Raw genomic sequence first — 18,592 nt, forward strand, 5'->3', positions numbered from 1 at the left:
TGTTTATCTCCTTTTCCCCAAAGTTACGGCATCCGTTGGCTGCATATAAAACCTGACGGCGCACAGTAAATTGCTTCTGTGATGTAGGACTGCGGAGTTGTAAAAACTCAACGTGATTTGTTTGAACATTCAGACTCCCAAACTCTTAACATTAGTGTCACATCAAAATTCAATTGTCAACAACCTGCAAAATTTTCTACAGAGTTTCCATCAGATCCGGTCGCGGAATAATGACCTAGAAAAAAAAACTTATGAAGCAATGGAATATTGATTGATTTCCCATAAATATAAATTAGAGTCTGTAGGGATGATACTTTATTTTGCATCATATCTACATTGTGGGTAGAGAAATGCGAGGATTCATTGCATTAGTTGGAAAGGCTGGATCGTATTCATTTGACACTAATATTTCTTAGATGCTCTCGTAATACCGTGCATGAGCATTTATGTGACTCCAAGCTTGTATATTGCCATATTATATTAATATACTGCTATATTATGCTACAGGATGATTTATGCTCTTATTACAGCGGTTGTCAGTGCCATACCAGTGCCCACGCTAGAAAGCGCCCAGTATCCAGGAATACTTCCATCGCCAACCTGTGTATATCCCCATCCGCAGTTTACGCTACGTCCTGTTCCTTTCCCTACTCTTTCAGTGGATCGGGGCTTCGGAACTAGTCGAGGTAAGGATTAAAAAAAAAAGTTTATGAAGTTCAAAATGTTTGCGGAATGAAATGTTGAAACTGGTGTAAGGCATAACCATTATTTTTGGGAGATGGTTGTTGAGGTCCAGTTATGGTTCCTTGCGTGAATGATTCCCATTTTCATGTTTTTTGATGAACTTGAATACATTTGCCTATTCAAAAATGGTGTAAGTGTAGAAATGTTTGAGGTTTAAATGATATCAAACTCTTAAATAATTCAATACATACAATTATAGGTAGGAACCAGACAAAGCAATTGGAGTAGGAACTAAAGGTCCCCATGCAGAGTAGACCAAAGTTGGCCGATATTGACACGATTGGCCAATAGTTTAATGTATATGGGGGCTTCTTGATTCTTCCCCTACGGATAATTGTTTTTTCAACTACCAAAACTTTTTTCTTACCAGAGATAAGCCTGGAAGCGGTTATCTCATAGAGAACAGAGGAGCGCTCCTGTGTATGGGAAGTTGGGGAAGATGCCAAATGACTTCTTCTGACAGCTATCTAAAGTGTATGGAGGTCTTATCTGTTGAAAAGATTTGGCTAAAAGGAAATCCTGATCAGAGCCAAAGCTAGATATTGTTGGGTTCAAAGCAAAATTTAGGTTAAGGCCACCATCCCCAAGATGCTATCTTCTTGCCACCATTGGACACCACCAGGATTTGATGGGGTTGAACCTTCTATAGCTACACTGCTTGTTGTTGACCATTTTTTGTAGACTTTGTTTTCAATACTTTGTTATGAATAAATCAGATTTTCGCCTTGGACTGGTGGAAGGGTGGGAATGAAATCACTCAAGAAGCTAAATGGGTGGTTGAGAGCACGTCTAGTTTAAATTATTACTCACAAGTACTGTATTGCACTCTTTTGCTACCAGTAGTCATTTTGGTAGTCCTAGTGTTGTCCTCCAAACCTGCCTCACAAGAACATCCCTTCCCACTTACATCCTTCAGACATGTATGAACAGAACATGTCCTGATGTCAATATGACCCTCAGGATGGGAACAGTACTACTCTGTTGCGTCTCCCAACAATGTAATTCTTATCTAAAAACTGGTACTGCACTAGTTATGTTTGACCCATCTTCTTCTTCCATGGCTGGTGCAGGCTGTTCTTCTATTGGCCATATGTACTTTATTTACTTTGTTGTGCATGTAGAAGACTTGTCACCTTGTCGAATATATCTGTTTTAGTAAATTAGTTTATAAAATATTCTTTTTCCTAATCTCAGTGCAGGCAGGTTGTCTGTTATTCTACCTGAAAATGTATCCATGAATCGAAAACTGGGTGTTACAAGTTAGGGGGCGTGTCACTACACACTGTCCAATCAGTGATGAGAATGGCAGACAGTATAGGGACACACCCCTTTGAGAAGAAGACTTGTGACATCCAGTCCATATGTTCGTACATTTGTAGGATGAATCACAGAAGAATGGCGCTACACAGAGTTATAAGAAATGGTGGCCCAAAATTGTAATTTTATGAAGAATCCAAAGATATAATAGAATTGTCAGACCAGAAGTTGTGACAGCTCCCCTTTAAGGTGCATTAACCATTAATTTTGCTAAGGTGGCTGACTAGGGAAGCAAAATTGAATAGAGATTTTAATAGTCTCTCGTTCTGAGTTCGCATCAAAGGAGCGAGCAGTCAGATGATGATACAAGTGCTGCCATCTACGGTGACACATTACACCTTCAAAAGCAGAAAACTTCAAAGTTGTATGGTAAAATGCTCACCGGCCTTGGAAATAAACAGCTCCGCAAACTGTATAACATTATTACAGCAAGCAAATTGCTTTTCAAAAAGCCAAGCAAGGCTTGTTTCGATAGCGACGATGGTTGTTACGACAAACACCTTAAAGACTACAAATTTGAACAAGAGGAAATATTGTAAGAAAAGGAAAAAATTATTGGGTTCTCTCCGTCGAAGAATTTGTGACCCTGTTTTTTTTGTCAGAGTTTAGCTCTGGCTTCTTTCAAGTCTTCTTGTAAAACTCGGAAAGCTTTGGTAGTAGATGCCATGGCAAAAATCTACAAGGCGGTTGGAAGAAAATTTAACATAAAATCAAAATTCAACACCAATCCTAAGAGCAAACTCAAGATAAACAAGATTGAAAAATAGATCCACCTATGTAAGAAATCTAATGTCAGATTATGCCCACTGTTCGAAACACAGATACTAAACTTGAAGCTTCTGTATCCATGGCCCCACCCTATGTAACAGGGTCCCTACTGACCATGTAAGAGTCCCCACCTACTATGTAACAGGGTCCCTACTGACCATTTAGCAGAGTCCCCACCTACTATGTAACAGGGTCCCTACTGACCATTTAGCAGAGTCCCCACCTACTATGTAACAGAGCCACCACCTACTATGTAACAGGGTCCCTAATGGCAATGTAACAGAGTCGCCACCTACTATGTAACAGGGTCCCTACTGGCTGTGTAACAGAGTCCCCACCTACTATGTAACAGGGTCCCTACTGGCCGTGTAACAGAGTCCCCACCTACTATGTAACAGGGTCCCTACTGACCATTTAGCAGAGTCCCCACCTACTATGTAACAGGGTCCCCACCTATTATGTGGCACGACCCCACCAACCTATAAGAGAGTACCCACCTACTATGTAACAGGGTCCCTAATGGCAATGTAACAGAGTCCCCACCTACGATGTAACAGGGTCCCTACTGGCCGTGTAACAGAGTCCCCACCTACTATGTAACAGGGTCCCTACTGGCCGTGTAACAGAGTCCCCACCTACTATGTAACAGGGTCCCTACTGGCCGTGTAACAGAGTCCCCACCTACTATGTAACAGGGTCCCTACTGGCCGTGTAACAGAGTCCCCACCTACTATGTAACAGGGTCCCTACTGGCCGTGTAACAGAGTCCCCACCTACTATGTAACAGGGTCCCCACCTATTATGTGGCACGACCCCACCAACCTATAAGAGAGTACCCACCTACTATGTAACAGGGTCCCTAATGGCAATGTAACAGAGTCCCCACCTAGTATGTAACAGGATCCCTACTGGCCGTGTAACAGAGTCCCCACCTACTATGTAACAGGGTCCCTACTGGCCGTGTAACAGAGTCCCCACCTACTATGTAACAGGGTCTCCACCTATTATGTGGCACGACCCCACCAACCTATAAGAGAGTACCCACCTACTATGTAATAATGCCTCCAACTAATATGTAGCAGGACTCCACCACCCTGTAACTGACTCCCTACCTGCTATGTAACAGAGCCCCCAACTACAATGTAAGAGAGCCCCAACCTACTATCTAACAGTACCCATATTATGTAGCAGGAACCCATCACCCTGTAACAGAGTCCCCACCTACTAGGTAACAATGCCCCCACCTATTATGTAACAGGGCCCCCACCTACCATGCAACAGGGCCCATACCTACTATGTAACAAAGCCCCTACTAACTATGTAACAGAGCCCCCAACTACTATGTAACAGGGCCCCTACCAACCATGTAACAGAGCCCCCACCTACTATATGACAAGATCCCCACCTATTATGTAAAACCGACCCACCTACCATACAACCATACAACAGAGTCCCACCTACTATATAACAGGTCCCTCATTTACTATATAACAGAGCCCCCAACTGCTACATAACAGAGCCCCACCTACTATGTAAGAGTGCCCCCACCTACTATGCAACAGGGCCCCACCTATCATATCATGTAACAGGGCCCCACCTACTATGCAATAGAGCCCCTACTGACCATGCAACAGAGCCCCGACCAACTAGGTAACAGGGACCCTACTGATCCAACAGGGTCCCCACCTACTATGTAACACAGCCCCTGCTAACTGTGTAACAGAGCCCTCAACTACTATATAACAGGGCCCCTACAAACCATGTAACAGAGTCCACACCTACTATGTGACAAGATCCCCACCTATTATGCAACAGAGCCCTCACCTACCATACAACAGAGCCCTCACCTACCATACAACAGAGCCCTCACCTACCATACAACAGGGCCCAACCTTCCATACAACAGAGTCCCAACTACTATGTAACAGGTCCCTCATTTACAATATAACAAAGCCCCCACCTACTATGTAAGAGTGCTCCATCTACTATGCAACAGGGCCCCCACCTACCATACAACAGAGCCCCCACCAACTAGGTAACAGGGCCTCTACTGATCAAACAGGTCCCCCACCTACTATGTAACAAGGTCACCACCTACAGTGTACAGTTAATGATACAATAAGGGGTGCATCCTCTAAAGCTACACCTCTAATGCAGGTTTTGATGTTTCTGACCCTAACATTGCATAATGTTTTGCTTAAAACATATGGTTCATACCAATACAGATATGTGCACTATTCTATTTCCCAATGTTGTTAAAGAAAATCTGTAATCAGGTTAGGGCTACCTAATCTGAGGGCATGATGTAGGGACCTAGACCAGACTCCAGTCTCCATAGACTGGGATAGCAGACATTTTCGGGTCCTGCAGAGTACAGCGTGAAAGCCGGAATGACATGAGCACGTTGACATGTCCGCGTTGACCGGTGCTTGTTGACATGTCCATGTTGACCGGTGAGACATGACTGCGAGTGACCTAAGCAGCTTGGTTTTTAAGGCTGCATAGGTCACTCGCGGTTACGTCTCACCGGCAATAATGTCAAGGCCAAAGCTTATAAATGCCATTATGACTCTATATATACTGTAGGTAAAATATAAGTATCCTCATAACCACTTAATAATACTGAAACATCAGAACCACGATGAAGCAGATTATAATAATCCATAAACGCTAAAACATACATAGTTACATAGGTTGAAAAAAAAAAGTTCTAGGTCCATCAAGTTCAACCTTTCTCTTAAAATGTGTAAGGGAAAAAAAAAGAAAATCGTGTTACACATGTCGCTGTTTTATTTTTAAGTATCAGCGCATACGGTATATTACTAGAATAAAACTGAATCAATTGTCATTGGGACAATGAAATTCTTTATGGTGAGAGCCGCAGTACAATATCCAGGATGATGTATTATCACCGGGGCCGTGAAACCTTATTTTATGTATTTTCTTTCTCATTCCGCCGTGAAGTCACTGCCTTGTTATGAGTCATTTTAGCGGCATCCTCACATTTCCATTTACAAATTGCTTTGTCTATCATTTTACACCAATTACTTTCATGTGTTTTAATAATTACCTTGAATCTGGCGGGGTCGATTCAAGTTAAAAAAAAAATTGGGGGGAAAACTTAAATATATTTTATGGTTCATCTAAAGAATAAGTTTTCGCACCTAAATAAAAGAGAAAGTTCGAGGTCAGGCCAGAAACTTTTACATTCCAATGCCAAATACATAGACGGACCCCCCCATCTAATAGTTATAATATCATACTGGGATATATTATGCTAAAAAGTTTTTATTCAACCAATTTTTGTTACATTTGTTCCCCTTAAGTATCTCCTTCACTTTGGGAAATCCTTATCTGAAAATTTACTGTTCGCAAACCTCCAGCGATCAATTGTAATCACTTGGCGATAAGTGTTCAATTTCTCTGCAGCACTCCCGCAGGAGAAATGAAGTATTACACTATGTCTGACTGTAATGCTGGACAAGATGGGTCATCCAGAGCGAGAAACGCTCTTTATATCCATTCCCTGCTCCGATTATGATATCAGGAAGCTAAGATTGGACCCCTTCTATTACAGCTATCTTCTAAAAGGGCATATAAAAGAGATTTTTTTTGTTTTTAAACTAAGCATCCCCTTTTTTAAAAAAAAAAAAAATTTTCATAACTAAGATACCTTTTATCACATGGTTTGTCGATCAAGTTATTGACTTTCCGGGGGCATGTGTGGCACCAAGGGGACATAAAACTGGATTTTCTATTTCCAACCCCCTTTTCGACTACTATTATACCACTATGGCGACTACTATAACTATCCTCTAACGGTTTGTGCATCTATTAGACATTATTATGTAGAAGACACCAGTGATGTTTTCTCTGAAGTGTCTCCTTGGACGTCTTTTTGCGGCATTTTTTATTATTATTTCGCACATAACATAATGGTGGTTTCCAAGTGAAAACCTCCGAAAGAATCAACCGGTCACTTTTTTTTAGCAGCTTAACGGCTTCCAAAGCGTGAAGCGGCTAAATAAAGTTACAAACGATGGAACACATACATAGCAAGTTTTTTTCGGAATTTTTTTTTAGTATTTTTTAGGCAAAATCAGCCTAAAAAAAGGGTATCATGTGCACATATCCTTAGAAATCGAAGAAAATCTGATAACCATGGCAAAAGTTGGCACCTATAATTTCTGAAAAATGAGAAATACCTTAATAGCACTTAGAATTAGAATTCATGGGTAAAAAAAAAAAACCTCAAAAACCTGAAAATAAAAAATCGAAAGTAATTATAAAATTAATATACTGTTATTAATACCAAAGCTATCATACAAATTGTTACACTAGTAGTAGTAAGAAACAAACACTATGACATTTTGGGGTCCACAGAGTGAAAGGAGGGAAAAATTTTAATCTTTCCATCACCAAATCACGATATTTTTGCCCTGTCTCAAGATCAGCACTGTTCTCAGATTCTGAAAGACTGCGAATATTGAGGCAGGACACTAATAATACTTAAAGGGGTATTCCAATCTCCAAGATCCTATCCCAATATACAGTAGGTGTAATTAAAAATAATATTAACAAATATCTGCAATTAGAAATGTAGTATAGTTTATCTGATTCGCTATGCATCTTTCCTCATGTGCAATTATTGCAGGACCTTAAGTATCCATGCTTACGATCACTAGCAACTAGCTAACTAACTGTCACTCAATCAGTAACCATGGATACCTAAGGTTCTACAATGCCTGCACATGAGGAAAGAGACATTGCGAATCAGAAAAACTATACTACAGTTCTAATTAGAGGTATTTGCTAATATTACTATTATTCCACCTACTACATATTGGGATAGGATCTTGGAGACGGGAATACCCCTTTAAATAGACTCCATCCTCCATCCTTTACATTTTTGTAAGACTTTACTATCAAAAAGGTAAAATAATCATAACTTCCAAAGTATGAGAGGCAAAAACAAAACAAAAATGCTGTCTCGGAGGGCCTAAAACGGCTTAGCCCTAAAGAGGTTATCCACTACTTTAGCATTGATGACCTATCCACGGGATAGGTCATCAGTGCCTGATCGGTTGGGGTCCGACACCCGGCATCTCCGCCGATCAGCTATTATCTGATCATCCTTTGATTAGGAGGCAGATGTGTAGTACCCTGTCAAGGCCATTATCAGAAGATGGCCAGCTCCGTAAGTGAGTGCCACCGCCAACACCGGTAACAGCTGATCGGTGTGGGTACCGAGTGTTGTGTCCTGACCGTCAGACATTGATGACCTATCCTAAGGATAGATCCTCAAAGCTAAAGTAGTGGACGTCTTTAAGGGAATCTTTGACCTTCTAATTCATCACATTTTATGCTGTTTTTTACTATTTTAATGTTAAATATTTTTTTTATTACATGGATATTAATATGTAATTATTTTTTTTCCAGGCTTTATGTCACTAAAATATGTTGACCTGACTCTTTTTTTTTTCAGTAGTGAATGAGACTCAACAACCCCAGCAGTCGTCCATGATATCCCACACGCAGCCAGAACACCCCAGTAGCGAGGATGCTCCCAGTCGAACGATCCCTACTGCTTGCGTCCGGCCGACGCATCCCCTGCGCAGTTTTGCCAATCCCTTGTTGCCTCCACCGATGTCTGCGATGGAGCCTAAAGTTCCTTATACGTCACTTTTATCTCAAGCAGGTAATGTCCAGTTTGCTTTATTCCGTGGCTCTGACGTCGTCTTAGACTGTTTGTAGCGGTTGAGCAAATCTTTGGAAATTTAGATTTGCCAGATTTATCAAATTTTTCCAAAATATTTAATTCTTTGTGTATCACCAGTGCTTCAGTTGGACCAAAAAGACATGTGTCACATTCTGAGGTCTCCTAGAATTGTAACCAACTCTTTTACAGCTCTTTAGCACACACACAGCTTAGTAATGTCAAAGTGAACTTACCATATACAGCTCTGGCTGAAAGGATGATAGTTGTTGTTCACTGTTGTGCTTTCACACTCTGTAATGTTTATTCTGTGTTTTTTATAAAGCTTTTTTCCCCTTATTTCTATGGTTAAGCTTTGAGCTTTGATGTCCTCTCACTATCCAGATTAACCACAAAAGGCTGCTGTGTTCCCTGCTTCTGCTTTTATAGGGTCTATGATAATTCCTCTTGGTTGGCTGCACTATACAATGTAAAGTGATAGCTGCAAGACTTTATTGGGAAGACCACCTGGTCTTGTCCGGGGTCATGTACGCTATCTTCTGTAATGTGCAAAATGGCTGTAGAGACTTTAGGCGTTTTGATTGAATGGAATTGCAAATTTTTCTAAGTCACCGGGTCAAGCTAATTCCTAAAAATTTATCAAAATTACCATTTGCCTCATATCAATTTGCTCATCACTAGTGATTATGTTTGGGCAATTTTATAGCTCAATAATTCATCATGATTAATCAGATATGGTTTTATACATAAATAGCAAAACATCACACTGAAAGCCCTTTAAGGTGATCGGCAGAAGACCAGAGATAAGGGATAACGCTGGCCAAATCCACTGGTTTTATTGGAAGCGGTCAGCCATCTAACGTGCATGGCGGGCCCTGACAGGGTAGAAAAAAGATTAGGCATTGTTAATTTCAGCTCCAATCTTTTTATACACCGTCAGCTAACTTTACTCTTCCTGATGAAAACACATGCATGCTCGGTTGAGGAGGAGTCCGAGAAGCTCGTTGTCAGTCGAATGCTCTAACTCATTCCAGAACGTTTCCTCCTTGTCTTTCTTGCTTTATATTTTTACGATTTCTGCAGTTTTACTAGCATGTATAAAAATTGCTAAAAAGGTGGACACATCTGCACTAGAGCTGGAATGTACGAGAGTCTTCTCACTGGGGTCTAAGAGGTAACGTTTTTCCATGTGGAGAGTGACAAGCCAGGCCTGACTTATCAGAGTGAGGAGACTTGTATGCCATGCATGCTGGTCTGGGAAATTAAATATGCAAATTGCCTCTGCAGAGAGGAAGAGGACTAGAACTCTTGCGACACTTATTGCATGAAGTAATCCTAAAAGTCAATATCGATCCTTTAATGAGCCTTGCCGCGTGACTTAAGGTACCTTCACACTGAAACAATTTAACAACGATATCGATAGCGATCCGTGACGTTGCAGCGTGCTGGATAGCGATATCATTGAGTTTGACACGCAGCAGCGATCTGGATCCTGCTGTGACATCGTTGGTCGGAGCAGAAAGGCCAGAACATTATTTTGTCACTGGATCTCCCGCAGACATCGCTGAATCGGCGTGTGTGACGCCGATTCAGCGATGTCTTCACTGGTGACCAGGGTAAACATCGGGTTACTAAGCGCAGGGCCGCGCTTAGTAACCCGATGTTTACCCTGGTTACCAGTGTAAATGTAAAAAAAAACAAACACTACATACTTACATTCCGGTGTCTGTCCCCCTGCGCTCTGCTTCCCTGTACTGTCAGCGCCGGCTGGCCGTAAAGCACAGCGGTGACGTCACAGCTGTGCTCTGCTTTACGGCCAGCCAGCGCTCACAGTCAGTGCAGGAAGCAGAGCGCCGGGGGACAGACACCGGAATGTAAGTATGTACTGTTTGTTTTTTTTACATTTACACTGGTAACCAGGGTAAACATCGGGTTACTAAGCGCGGCCCTGCGCTTAGTAACCCGATGTTTACCCTGGTTACCAGGGGACTTTGCATAGTTGGTCGCTGGAGAGCTGTCTGTGTGACATCTCTCCAGCGACCACACAGCGACGCTGCAGCGATCGGCATCGTTGTCTAGATCGCTGCAGCGTCGCTAAATGTGACGGTACCTTAAGGATAAAAGCCAAACAGGAATGTTAATTTGTAATTATGGTGTCTCAACGTGTTGCCCCTCATCAGGGCAAAGTATGAGATATGATTTGGCTATATGAGAGTCTTCTGACTGGGGTCTAACATTTCTCCTTGTGGAGAGTGACAAGCTATGCCTGGCATCAAAAGACACCAAAGACTCCCAGCCAGCGCTCAGGTGCGCATAACAGCCGGAAGAGGCACCGCCACACATCCGGAACGAAGCCCCATCCGACGGTCACACGGTGCCCACGTCACAAGATGGTGTCAGTAGGAACCCGTCACCTGACTGGATCACATTACCACCCAGGATGCACTGCAGACTCATATATGCACATTAAGTTACCCCCTCAAAAAAAACAAGCCATACCGCGCAGGCGCATTACATTACTAAAGGAAGACCGCTCCTCTGTATGTTATCGCCCATCTCCATGGTAACAGAGAAACACAGGAACTAACATACCGTAATAGAAGAAAAAGGCTGCCATTGTATTGGTCCTATTCATAATATCTCAAAGAATCTATGCAATCGCCAAATCATTAATAAAAAAATAGATATGTATAGAACATTAAAGATGATTTTTAGGCCTGGGATGTCAAAGTGAAGAGACTTTTACTCCATGCATGCTAGTCTGGGAAATTAAATATGCAAATTGCCTCCTCAGAGAAGAAGAGGACTTGGAACACTAGTGCCACCTATTGGAAGCAGTGATCCTAAAAAGTCAATATCAACCATTTAATGAGTCTTGTCACATGACTCAGGATAAAAGCCAAAACAAATTCTCAATTTTCAGATCCAGTGTTTTAGGGTGTTGCCCCTCATCAGTGCAAAGTATGAGATCTGATTTGGCTAATTGAGAGTCTTCACACTGGGATTTAAGGAGTAAATTTTCTCCTTGTGGAGAGTGACAATTCAGGCCTGGCATGTCAGAGTGAGGAGACTTATATGCCATGCATGTTCCTATTGGAAATTAAATATGCAAATTACCCTCTCAGAGAGGAGAGGACTGGAACTCTAGTGCCACCTATTGGTAGTAATATTGAAAAGTCAACTAAATCGGACATCCAGTTGTATCCTCCTCAGGAGCCAGAACAGGATACATCTTCATCCGGCTTCCTCTTCCGACACCTCTTGCCGGTCAGAGGATGTAGGTGGCAGAAGTAAAGATGGCTGCCACCGAGGACCAGACTGAACACTCGACCAGGACAGAGCAAATCTTTTTTGCTTATTTCTGTAGTTCACAACTTTTTCCGAAATATGAAAATCTTTTGAGCTTTTTGTTCTCTATTTTGACACGTCAAAGTCATTCGGATTTAACTTTCTTACTTTATGTTATATTCCGTGGAAATCATTTGATTCCCTTTGGTTTCATTAATATTTTATTGCCATTCTTTAGTCAGGGTTTCTGCATGTAAAAACAGCGTCGTGTTCTCCTTATGCCTAATCCTGAGATAAGATGCTAGATTCCTTCGACGAGCGCCGAGTTGCGTCCCGTCAGTTCTCTACAATAATCATAAACACGGCCATATAAGTGATTTGGTTTAGTCCGCTTTCAAGTAAATTGAAAATGTTTGATGGAGTGTTAAGCTGACTGCATTATAGATCTGACATAAATTCCATACTTTTCCTTTACAAGTGAAAATTCCCTTAAGCTACTAAAATAATCATCTGCATTTCAAGCAAAACCAGCTTTAAGAGAAGTTTAGAAGCCTATGGAAGGGTCTGATCTGCCTCAGATTGTATATTATTTTACATTAACATTTTCAGAGCGGTTTCCTTTAATGTTTTTCTGGAGAGTTATTACCGGAAAGTGAATTCCTTTAAATGTCTGGAGGCAGGTGAAGAGGAGATTAAAGTGAAATGGTCCCTCAGGTTTGAGAGATCTTAGTGCAGATCTGATATATGCAAAATGGAAAAAGGTTCATATGTGCTGTAGTGGAGGTGAGCTTGTCTCTTGGCGCATTGCTTTATGATTTTATTCTGTGGTTTTATATAGGACTAAAGAGAATCCGCTTTAGCGTAACTTAGATGCAAACACAATACAACTGCAGTTAAATTCTCACCCAAGAAAATTTGTCACTAGGTCAAAACTGGCCTGTTTTTGCTCTTATTACATTCCTGCTGTTCTACTGAGTTTAACGTTTTTTGTTTTTTCGAAATCCGCCATATGGTTCCAGAAATATGGGCGTTTTTATTTAGTGCCTTTATTTGCGGACTTTAATAGAGTAAATATACAAAACAAACTAAAGACACGCCCCTGAGGAACCTGTGAGTCACGCCCCCTAGCTACAGACCTTTGACAGCATTAAATAAGAAAGCTCATATCTCTGGAACCGTATGGTGGATTTTAAAAAGACAAAAAACAAAATACTCAGGGGAACAGCGCGAATAAAATATAATTATTATCTGACTACTTTGTCCTTTTGACAGGCCCCCTTTAACCCCTTTGCGCACTTTTTTGTATTCGTTCATCATAACAATACGAGGCAGATACCAGTTATAATGCATAGCAGGCTCCTTACTGTAACAGCAGCAAACGGTGCTAGCTGTTGTCACTACTGGTTCACTATTTAACTGCCACTGGTCACAAGTGACAGCAGCTCTTCGAGACATGATCTTGGGGCATCGAAGAGTTAGTATGGCAGCCGAGGGTATGGCTGAGCTTCAAAGGTGACCGTGATTTACACTACATACTGCTATGTTGTGACTGTTAGAGTTGAGCGACCTTGACCTTTTTAGAGTCGAGCCGGGTTTCGCGAAACCCGACTATCTCAAAAGTCGGGTCGAGTGAAATCGGCCGATTATGACGTAAACTCGGGATCGACCGAAACACGAAACCCAATGCAAGTCAATGGGGCAGCATAGTCGGCAGTGAGTGGGGGCCAGGAAAACACCTAGAGTGCCCATTTTAATGTCAAAACCATCCATTCTTCTTAATGAAGCTTGTCAAGCGTAATTTACCTTATAATAATTGGAAGGCATTTGAAATTGGGGTTCATTTGGCTAAAGTTGTGGTGGGTAGGGCTGGTTCAAGTAATTAGTGGGCCCAGGAAATCTGGACCACGTCACGGCAGTGGAGCAGGGAGAGGTAAGTATTTCAACTTTGCAAGTGCTGTGAACCTGAGCAAGCAGGGGGGGCCCACTCGTTGGCATTGGCACTGGCACAGGGCCCCTCAAAGTACAGTGGTGTGTTTGCACGGCGGGGGCGCCTCCCACCGGCAGCAACACTTTTGCGTACCATGAGAGGCCCTGTGCCAGTGACGTCGCCAACTAGTATTCCTCCCCCCACCTGATGAAGGAACCTGCACTTTCATCTGCACCTTCCTGTTTGTCCCCGTGTAAGGTGGTATGGTATGCGGGAAGGGGGACCTGACTTTCAGCAGGGTCACAATCTTGCAGTGTAGCGTGCACGGGAAATGTTGCGTTATGGGTCAATGTACCAGCAGACTCATCTATCACTGGCTGGGCAATGGGCAGGATGAGGAGGAAACACAGATATAGGCCCAAAGAATAAAGTGGGCTAAATGCAGTTCAAAATTGGTAACACAGGACTAATCAGGGGGCATTGCAGTGGAGGACAACTGGAATGAGAGGCTGACACAGAGAGTAGGCCCAAATCAGTAAGTAGTCGAAATGCAGTTCAAAATTGGCAACAGTAGTAAACAGGCGGCACAGCTTTGTTCAGTGGAGGAGAACAGCAAGGAGTGGCAGACACCGATAGTAGGCCCCAACCCAACTAGTAGGCCAAATGCAGTCTAACATTAACAACTACTTAACGAGCACCTGAAAACGGAATTTCAGGACAGGAAACCAGGAGAACAGCAAGGAGCGGCAGACACCGATAGTAGGCCCCAAACCAACTAGTACGCCAAATGCAGTTGTTCCGTTTAACCACAATTTAATGAGAGCCTGAAGATAGAAGTTCAGGAAAGGCAACCTGGAGAACACCTTGGAGTGGAACACACCATCTCTCTACACCCCAGACCCAATTTGTAGGTCTAATGCAGCGTAGTTTCCAACAACTACTAAACGAGAGCATGATGATCGAAGCATTGGCGAGGAAACCTGGGGAACACCTTGGAGTGGAACACACCATCTCTCTACACCCCATACCCAATTTGTAGGCCTAATGCAGCGTAGTTTCCAACAACTACTAAACGAGAGCCGGAAGATCGAAGCAATGGAGAGGAAACCTGGGGAACACCTTGGAGTGTAACACACCATCTCTCTACACCCCATACCCAATTTGTAGGCCTAATGCAGCGTAGTTTCCAACAACTACTAAACGAGAGCATGAAGATCGAAGCAATGGGGAGGAAACCTGGGGAACACCTTGGAGTGGAACACACCATCTCTCTACATCCCATACCCAATTTGTAGGCCTAATGCAGCGTAGTTTCCAACAACTACTAAACGAGAGCATGATGATCGAAGCATTGGCGAGGAAACCTGGGGAACACCTTGGAGTGGAACACACCATCTCTCTACAGTGGAACACACCATCTCTCTACACCCCATACCCAATTTGTAGGCCTAATGCAGCGTAGTTTCCAACAACTACTAAACGAGAGCCGGAAGATCGAAGCTCAGGAAAGGCAACCTGGGGAACACCTTGGAGTGGAACACACCATCTCTCTACACCCCATACCCAATTTGTAGGCCTAATGCAGCGTAGTTTCCAACAACTACTAAACGAGAGCCGGAAGATCGAAGCAATGGAGAGGAAACCTGGGGAACACCTTGGAGTGTAACACACCATCTCTCTACACCCCATACCCAATTTGTAGGCCTAATGCAGCGTAGTTTCCAACAACTACTAAACGAGAGCCGGAAGATCGAAGCAATGGAGAGGAAACCTGGGGAACACTTTGGAGTGGAACACACCATCTCTCTACAGTGGAACACACCATCTCTCTACACCCCATACCCAATTTGTAGGCCTAATGCAGCGTAGTTTCCAACAACTACTAAACGAGAGCCGGAAGATCGAAGCTCAGGAAAGGCAACCTGGGGAACACCTTGGAGTGGAACACACCATCTCTCTACACCCCATACCCAATTTGTAGGCCCAATGCAGCGTAGTTTCCAACAACTACTAAACGAGAGCCGGAAGATCGAAGCTCAGGAAAGGCAACCTGGGGAACACCTTGGAGTGTAACAAACCCTCTCTCTACACCACGGAAGGGCTGATTCTTAGGAAGGAAGGCTGTCGGAAAGAAGCAGGGCGCGTCCGAGGGTGATTATATTCTTATTAGGTATATACTCACCCTCGGACGCGCCCTGCTTCTTTATTTGTAATGAATGTTTATTTGCAATGTGGTTTTGACTTACTCTATTTTTTTGGTAAATAATGATTTTATTATTTTCATTGTTTTGCATCTTCTTGGCAATAATATAAAGAAGACGCGACAGGACAACACTCGGTGGATGCCATATCTGTGTTTAAAATTGAAAAAACCTTTCAGTTAACTACTTGCAGGAGAAAGTTATTGTAGCTGGTGGCCATTTTTAGTACTGTACCAGATTTTTGTTGTATGTGTTTGTTTTTAATGTTAAAATGTCTGCATTTGATATCTCTCCAGTATTTTCTTTTTTATAAGCAAAATACTTATTTTTATATTTTCTGATGTTGGTTCCAGGGGTACACGGGCAGCAGTGGTGTGGTCAGTGGAGGACTAGTGGAAGGAGTGACCGCAGACAGGCATCGAAGGCCTAAAATAATAACACATGGCTGTAGGCAATTTTAAATTGGTTCCAGGGGTACACGGGCAGCAGTGGTGTGGTCAGTGGAGGCCTAGTGGAAGGAGTGACCGCAGACAGGCATCGAAGGCCTAAAATAATAACACATGGCTGTAGGCAATTTTAAATTGGTTCCAGGGGTACACGGGCAGCAGTGGTGTGGTCAGTGGAGGCCTAGTGGAAGGAGTGACCGCAGACAGGCATCGAAGGCCTAAAATAATAACACATGGCTGTAGGCAATTTTAAATTGGTTCCAGGGGTACACGGGCAGCAGTGGTGTGGTCAGTGGAGGCCTAGTGGAAGGAGTGACCGCAGACAGGCATCGAAGGCCTAAAATAATAACACATGGCTGTAGGCAATTTTAAATTGGTTCCAGGGGTACACGGGCAGCAGTGGTGTGGTCACTGGAGGCCTAGTGGAAGGAGTGACCGCAGACAGGCATCGAAGGCCTAAAATAATAACACATGGCTGTAGGCAATTTTAAATTGGTTCCAGGGGTACACGGGCAGCAGTGGTGTGGTCAGTGGAGGCCTAGTGGAAGGAGTAACCGCAGACAGGCATCGAAGGCCTAAAATAATAACACATGGCTGTAGGCAATTTTAAATTGGTTCCAGGGGTACACGGGCAGCAGTGGTGTGGTCAGTGGAGGCCTAGTAGAAGGAGTGACCGCAGACAGGCATCGAAGGCCTAAAATAATAACACATGGCTGTAGGCAATTTTAAATTGGTTCCAGGGGTACACGGGCAGCAGTGGTGTGGTCAGTGGAGGCCTAGTGGAAGGAGTGACCGCAGACAGGCATCGAAGGCCTAAAATAATAACACATGGCTGTAGGCAATTTTAAATTGGTTCCAGGGGTACACGGGCAGCAGTGGTGTGGTCAGTGGAGGCCTAGTGGAAGGAGGGACCGCAGACAGGCTTCGAAGCCCTAACATAATAAATTGGGCTGGCTGTAGGCAATTTTAAATTGGTTCCAGGGGTACAGCACTGTTTGAGCTGGGGGGGGGGAACTGTCTTGTGGCCGGCGGTACAGGCCCAGGGCCCCTCATATTACAACGGTGTGTCTGACGTTGGGTGCGCACCACCACCGCCAGAGACACTTTATTGTACTAGGAGGGACCGAGTGGCAGTGCCGTCGACCAAAAGCGGGCTCACCCACCTCTTCAGACAAACTGCACTCTCACGGGTGCTGTCGCCAAGTGTCGATACCACGGCCCCGTGTGGGGAGTTTGGCCATTTAGTGAGGTGTAAACATGTCGTATGCTGGACAATCAGGTGCAGAAAATTACGAGATTGGAAAAGGCATTCAGAATAGTCCACAGGCAAGACCTTTTCATAGGAAAGCTAGGTGTCAGCCGGGCAAGGTGGGGCAAAAGATTTCGAAATCCAGTTGTGGTTCATTTTAATGAAGGTTAGATCATCTACATTTTGGGTAGCCAGATGAGTCCTTTTTTCTGTTAGTATTGAACCTGCAGCACTGAATACTCTTTCTGATAGGACACTAGTTGCCGGGCAAGCAAGCTCCTGCAATGCATATTCTGCCAATTCTGGCCAGGTGTCTAATTTTGATGCCCAGTAATCAAATGGGAATGACGGTTGAGGGAGAACATCGATAAGGGATGAAAAATAGTTTGTAACCATACTGGACAATTGTTGTCTCCTGTCACTTTGAATTGATGCTGCAGTACCTGTCCTGTCTGCGGTCATAGCAAAATCACTCCACAACCTGGTCAGAAAACCCCTCTGGCCAACGCCACTTCTGATTTCTGTCCCTCTAACTCCTCTGGTCTGCTGGCCCCTGCAGCTCGTGTGAGAACGATCAAGGGCGCTGTGTGCAGGGAATGCCAGAAGCAAACGGTCAACAAGAGTTGATTGTTTGGTTGCTAATATTAGTTCCAAGTTCTCATGTGGCATTATATTTTGCAATTTGCCTTTATAGCGAGGATCAAGGAGGCAGGCCAACCAGTAATCGTCATCATTCATCATTTTAGTTATGCATGTGTCCCTTTTGAGGATACGTAAGGCATAATCCGCCATGTGGGCCAAAGTTTCAGTTCTCAAATCTGCGGTTGTGCTTGGTTGAGGGGCAGTTTCAGGCAAATCCACGTCACTTGTGTCCCTCAAAAAACCAGAACCCGGCCTTGCCGCGCCACCAATTTCCAGTGGCCCCGGAAAAGCTTC

The 18,592-nt window shown here is 43.5% G+C and overlaps 1 protein-coding gene across 1 annotated transcript in view; it reads left to right on the top strand.

Annotated features, from left to right (window-relative positions):
• DCC (DCC netrin 1 receptor) overlaps positions 1–18,592 on the top strand; it is a 1,008,503-nt gene that overhangs the window by 955,313 nt on the left and 34,598 nt on the right. Inside the window, exons 26-27 of the mRNA XM_069745998.1 lie at positions 531–686; positions 8,315–8,527. Of these exons, the coding sequence (XP_069602099.1) occupies positions 531–686; positions 8,315–8,527 (369 nt within the window). The remainder of the gene's footprint in view (positions 1–530; positions 687–8,314; positions 8,528–18,592) is intronic.

This window comes from Ranitomeya imitator, chromosome 1 (genome assembly GCF_032444005.1).
Source record: "Ranitomeya imitator isolate aRanImi1 chromosome 1, aRanImi1.pri, whole genome shotgun sequence".
Taxonomy (NCBI): Eukaryota; Metazoa; Chordata; class Amphibia; order Anura; family Dendrobatidae; genus Ranitomeya; species Ranitomeya imitator.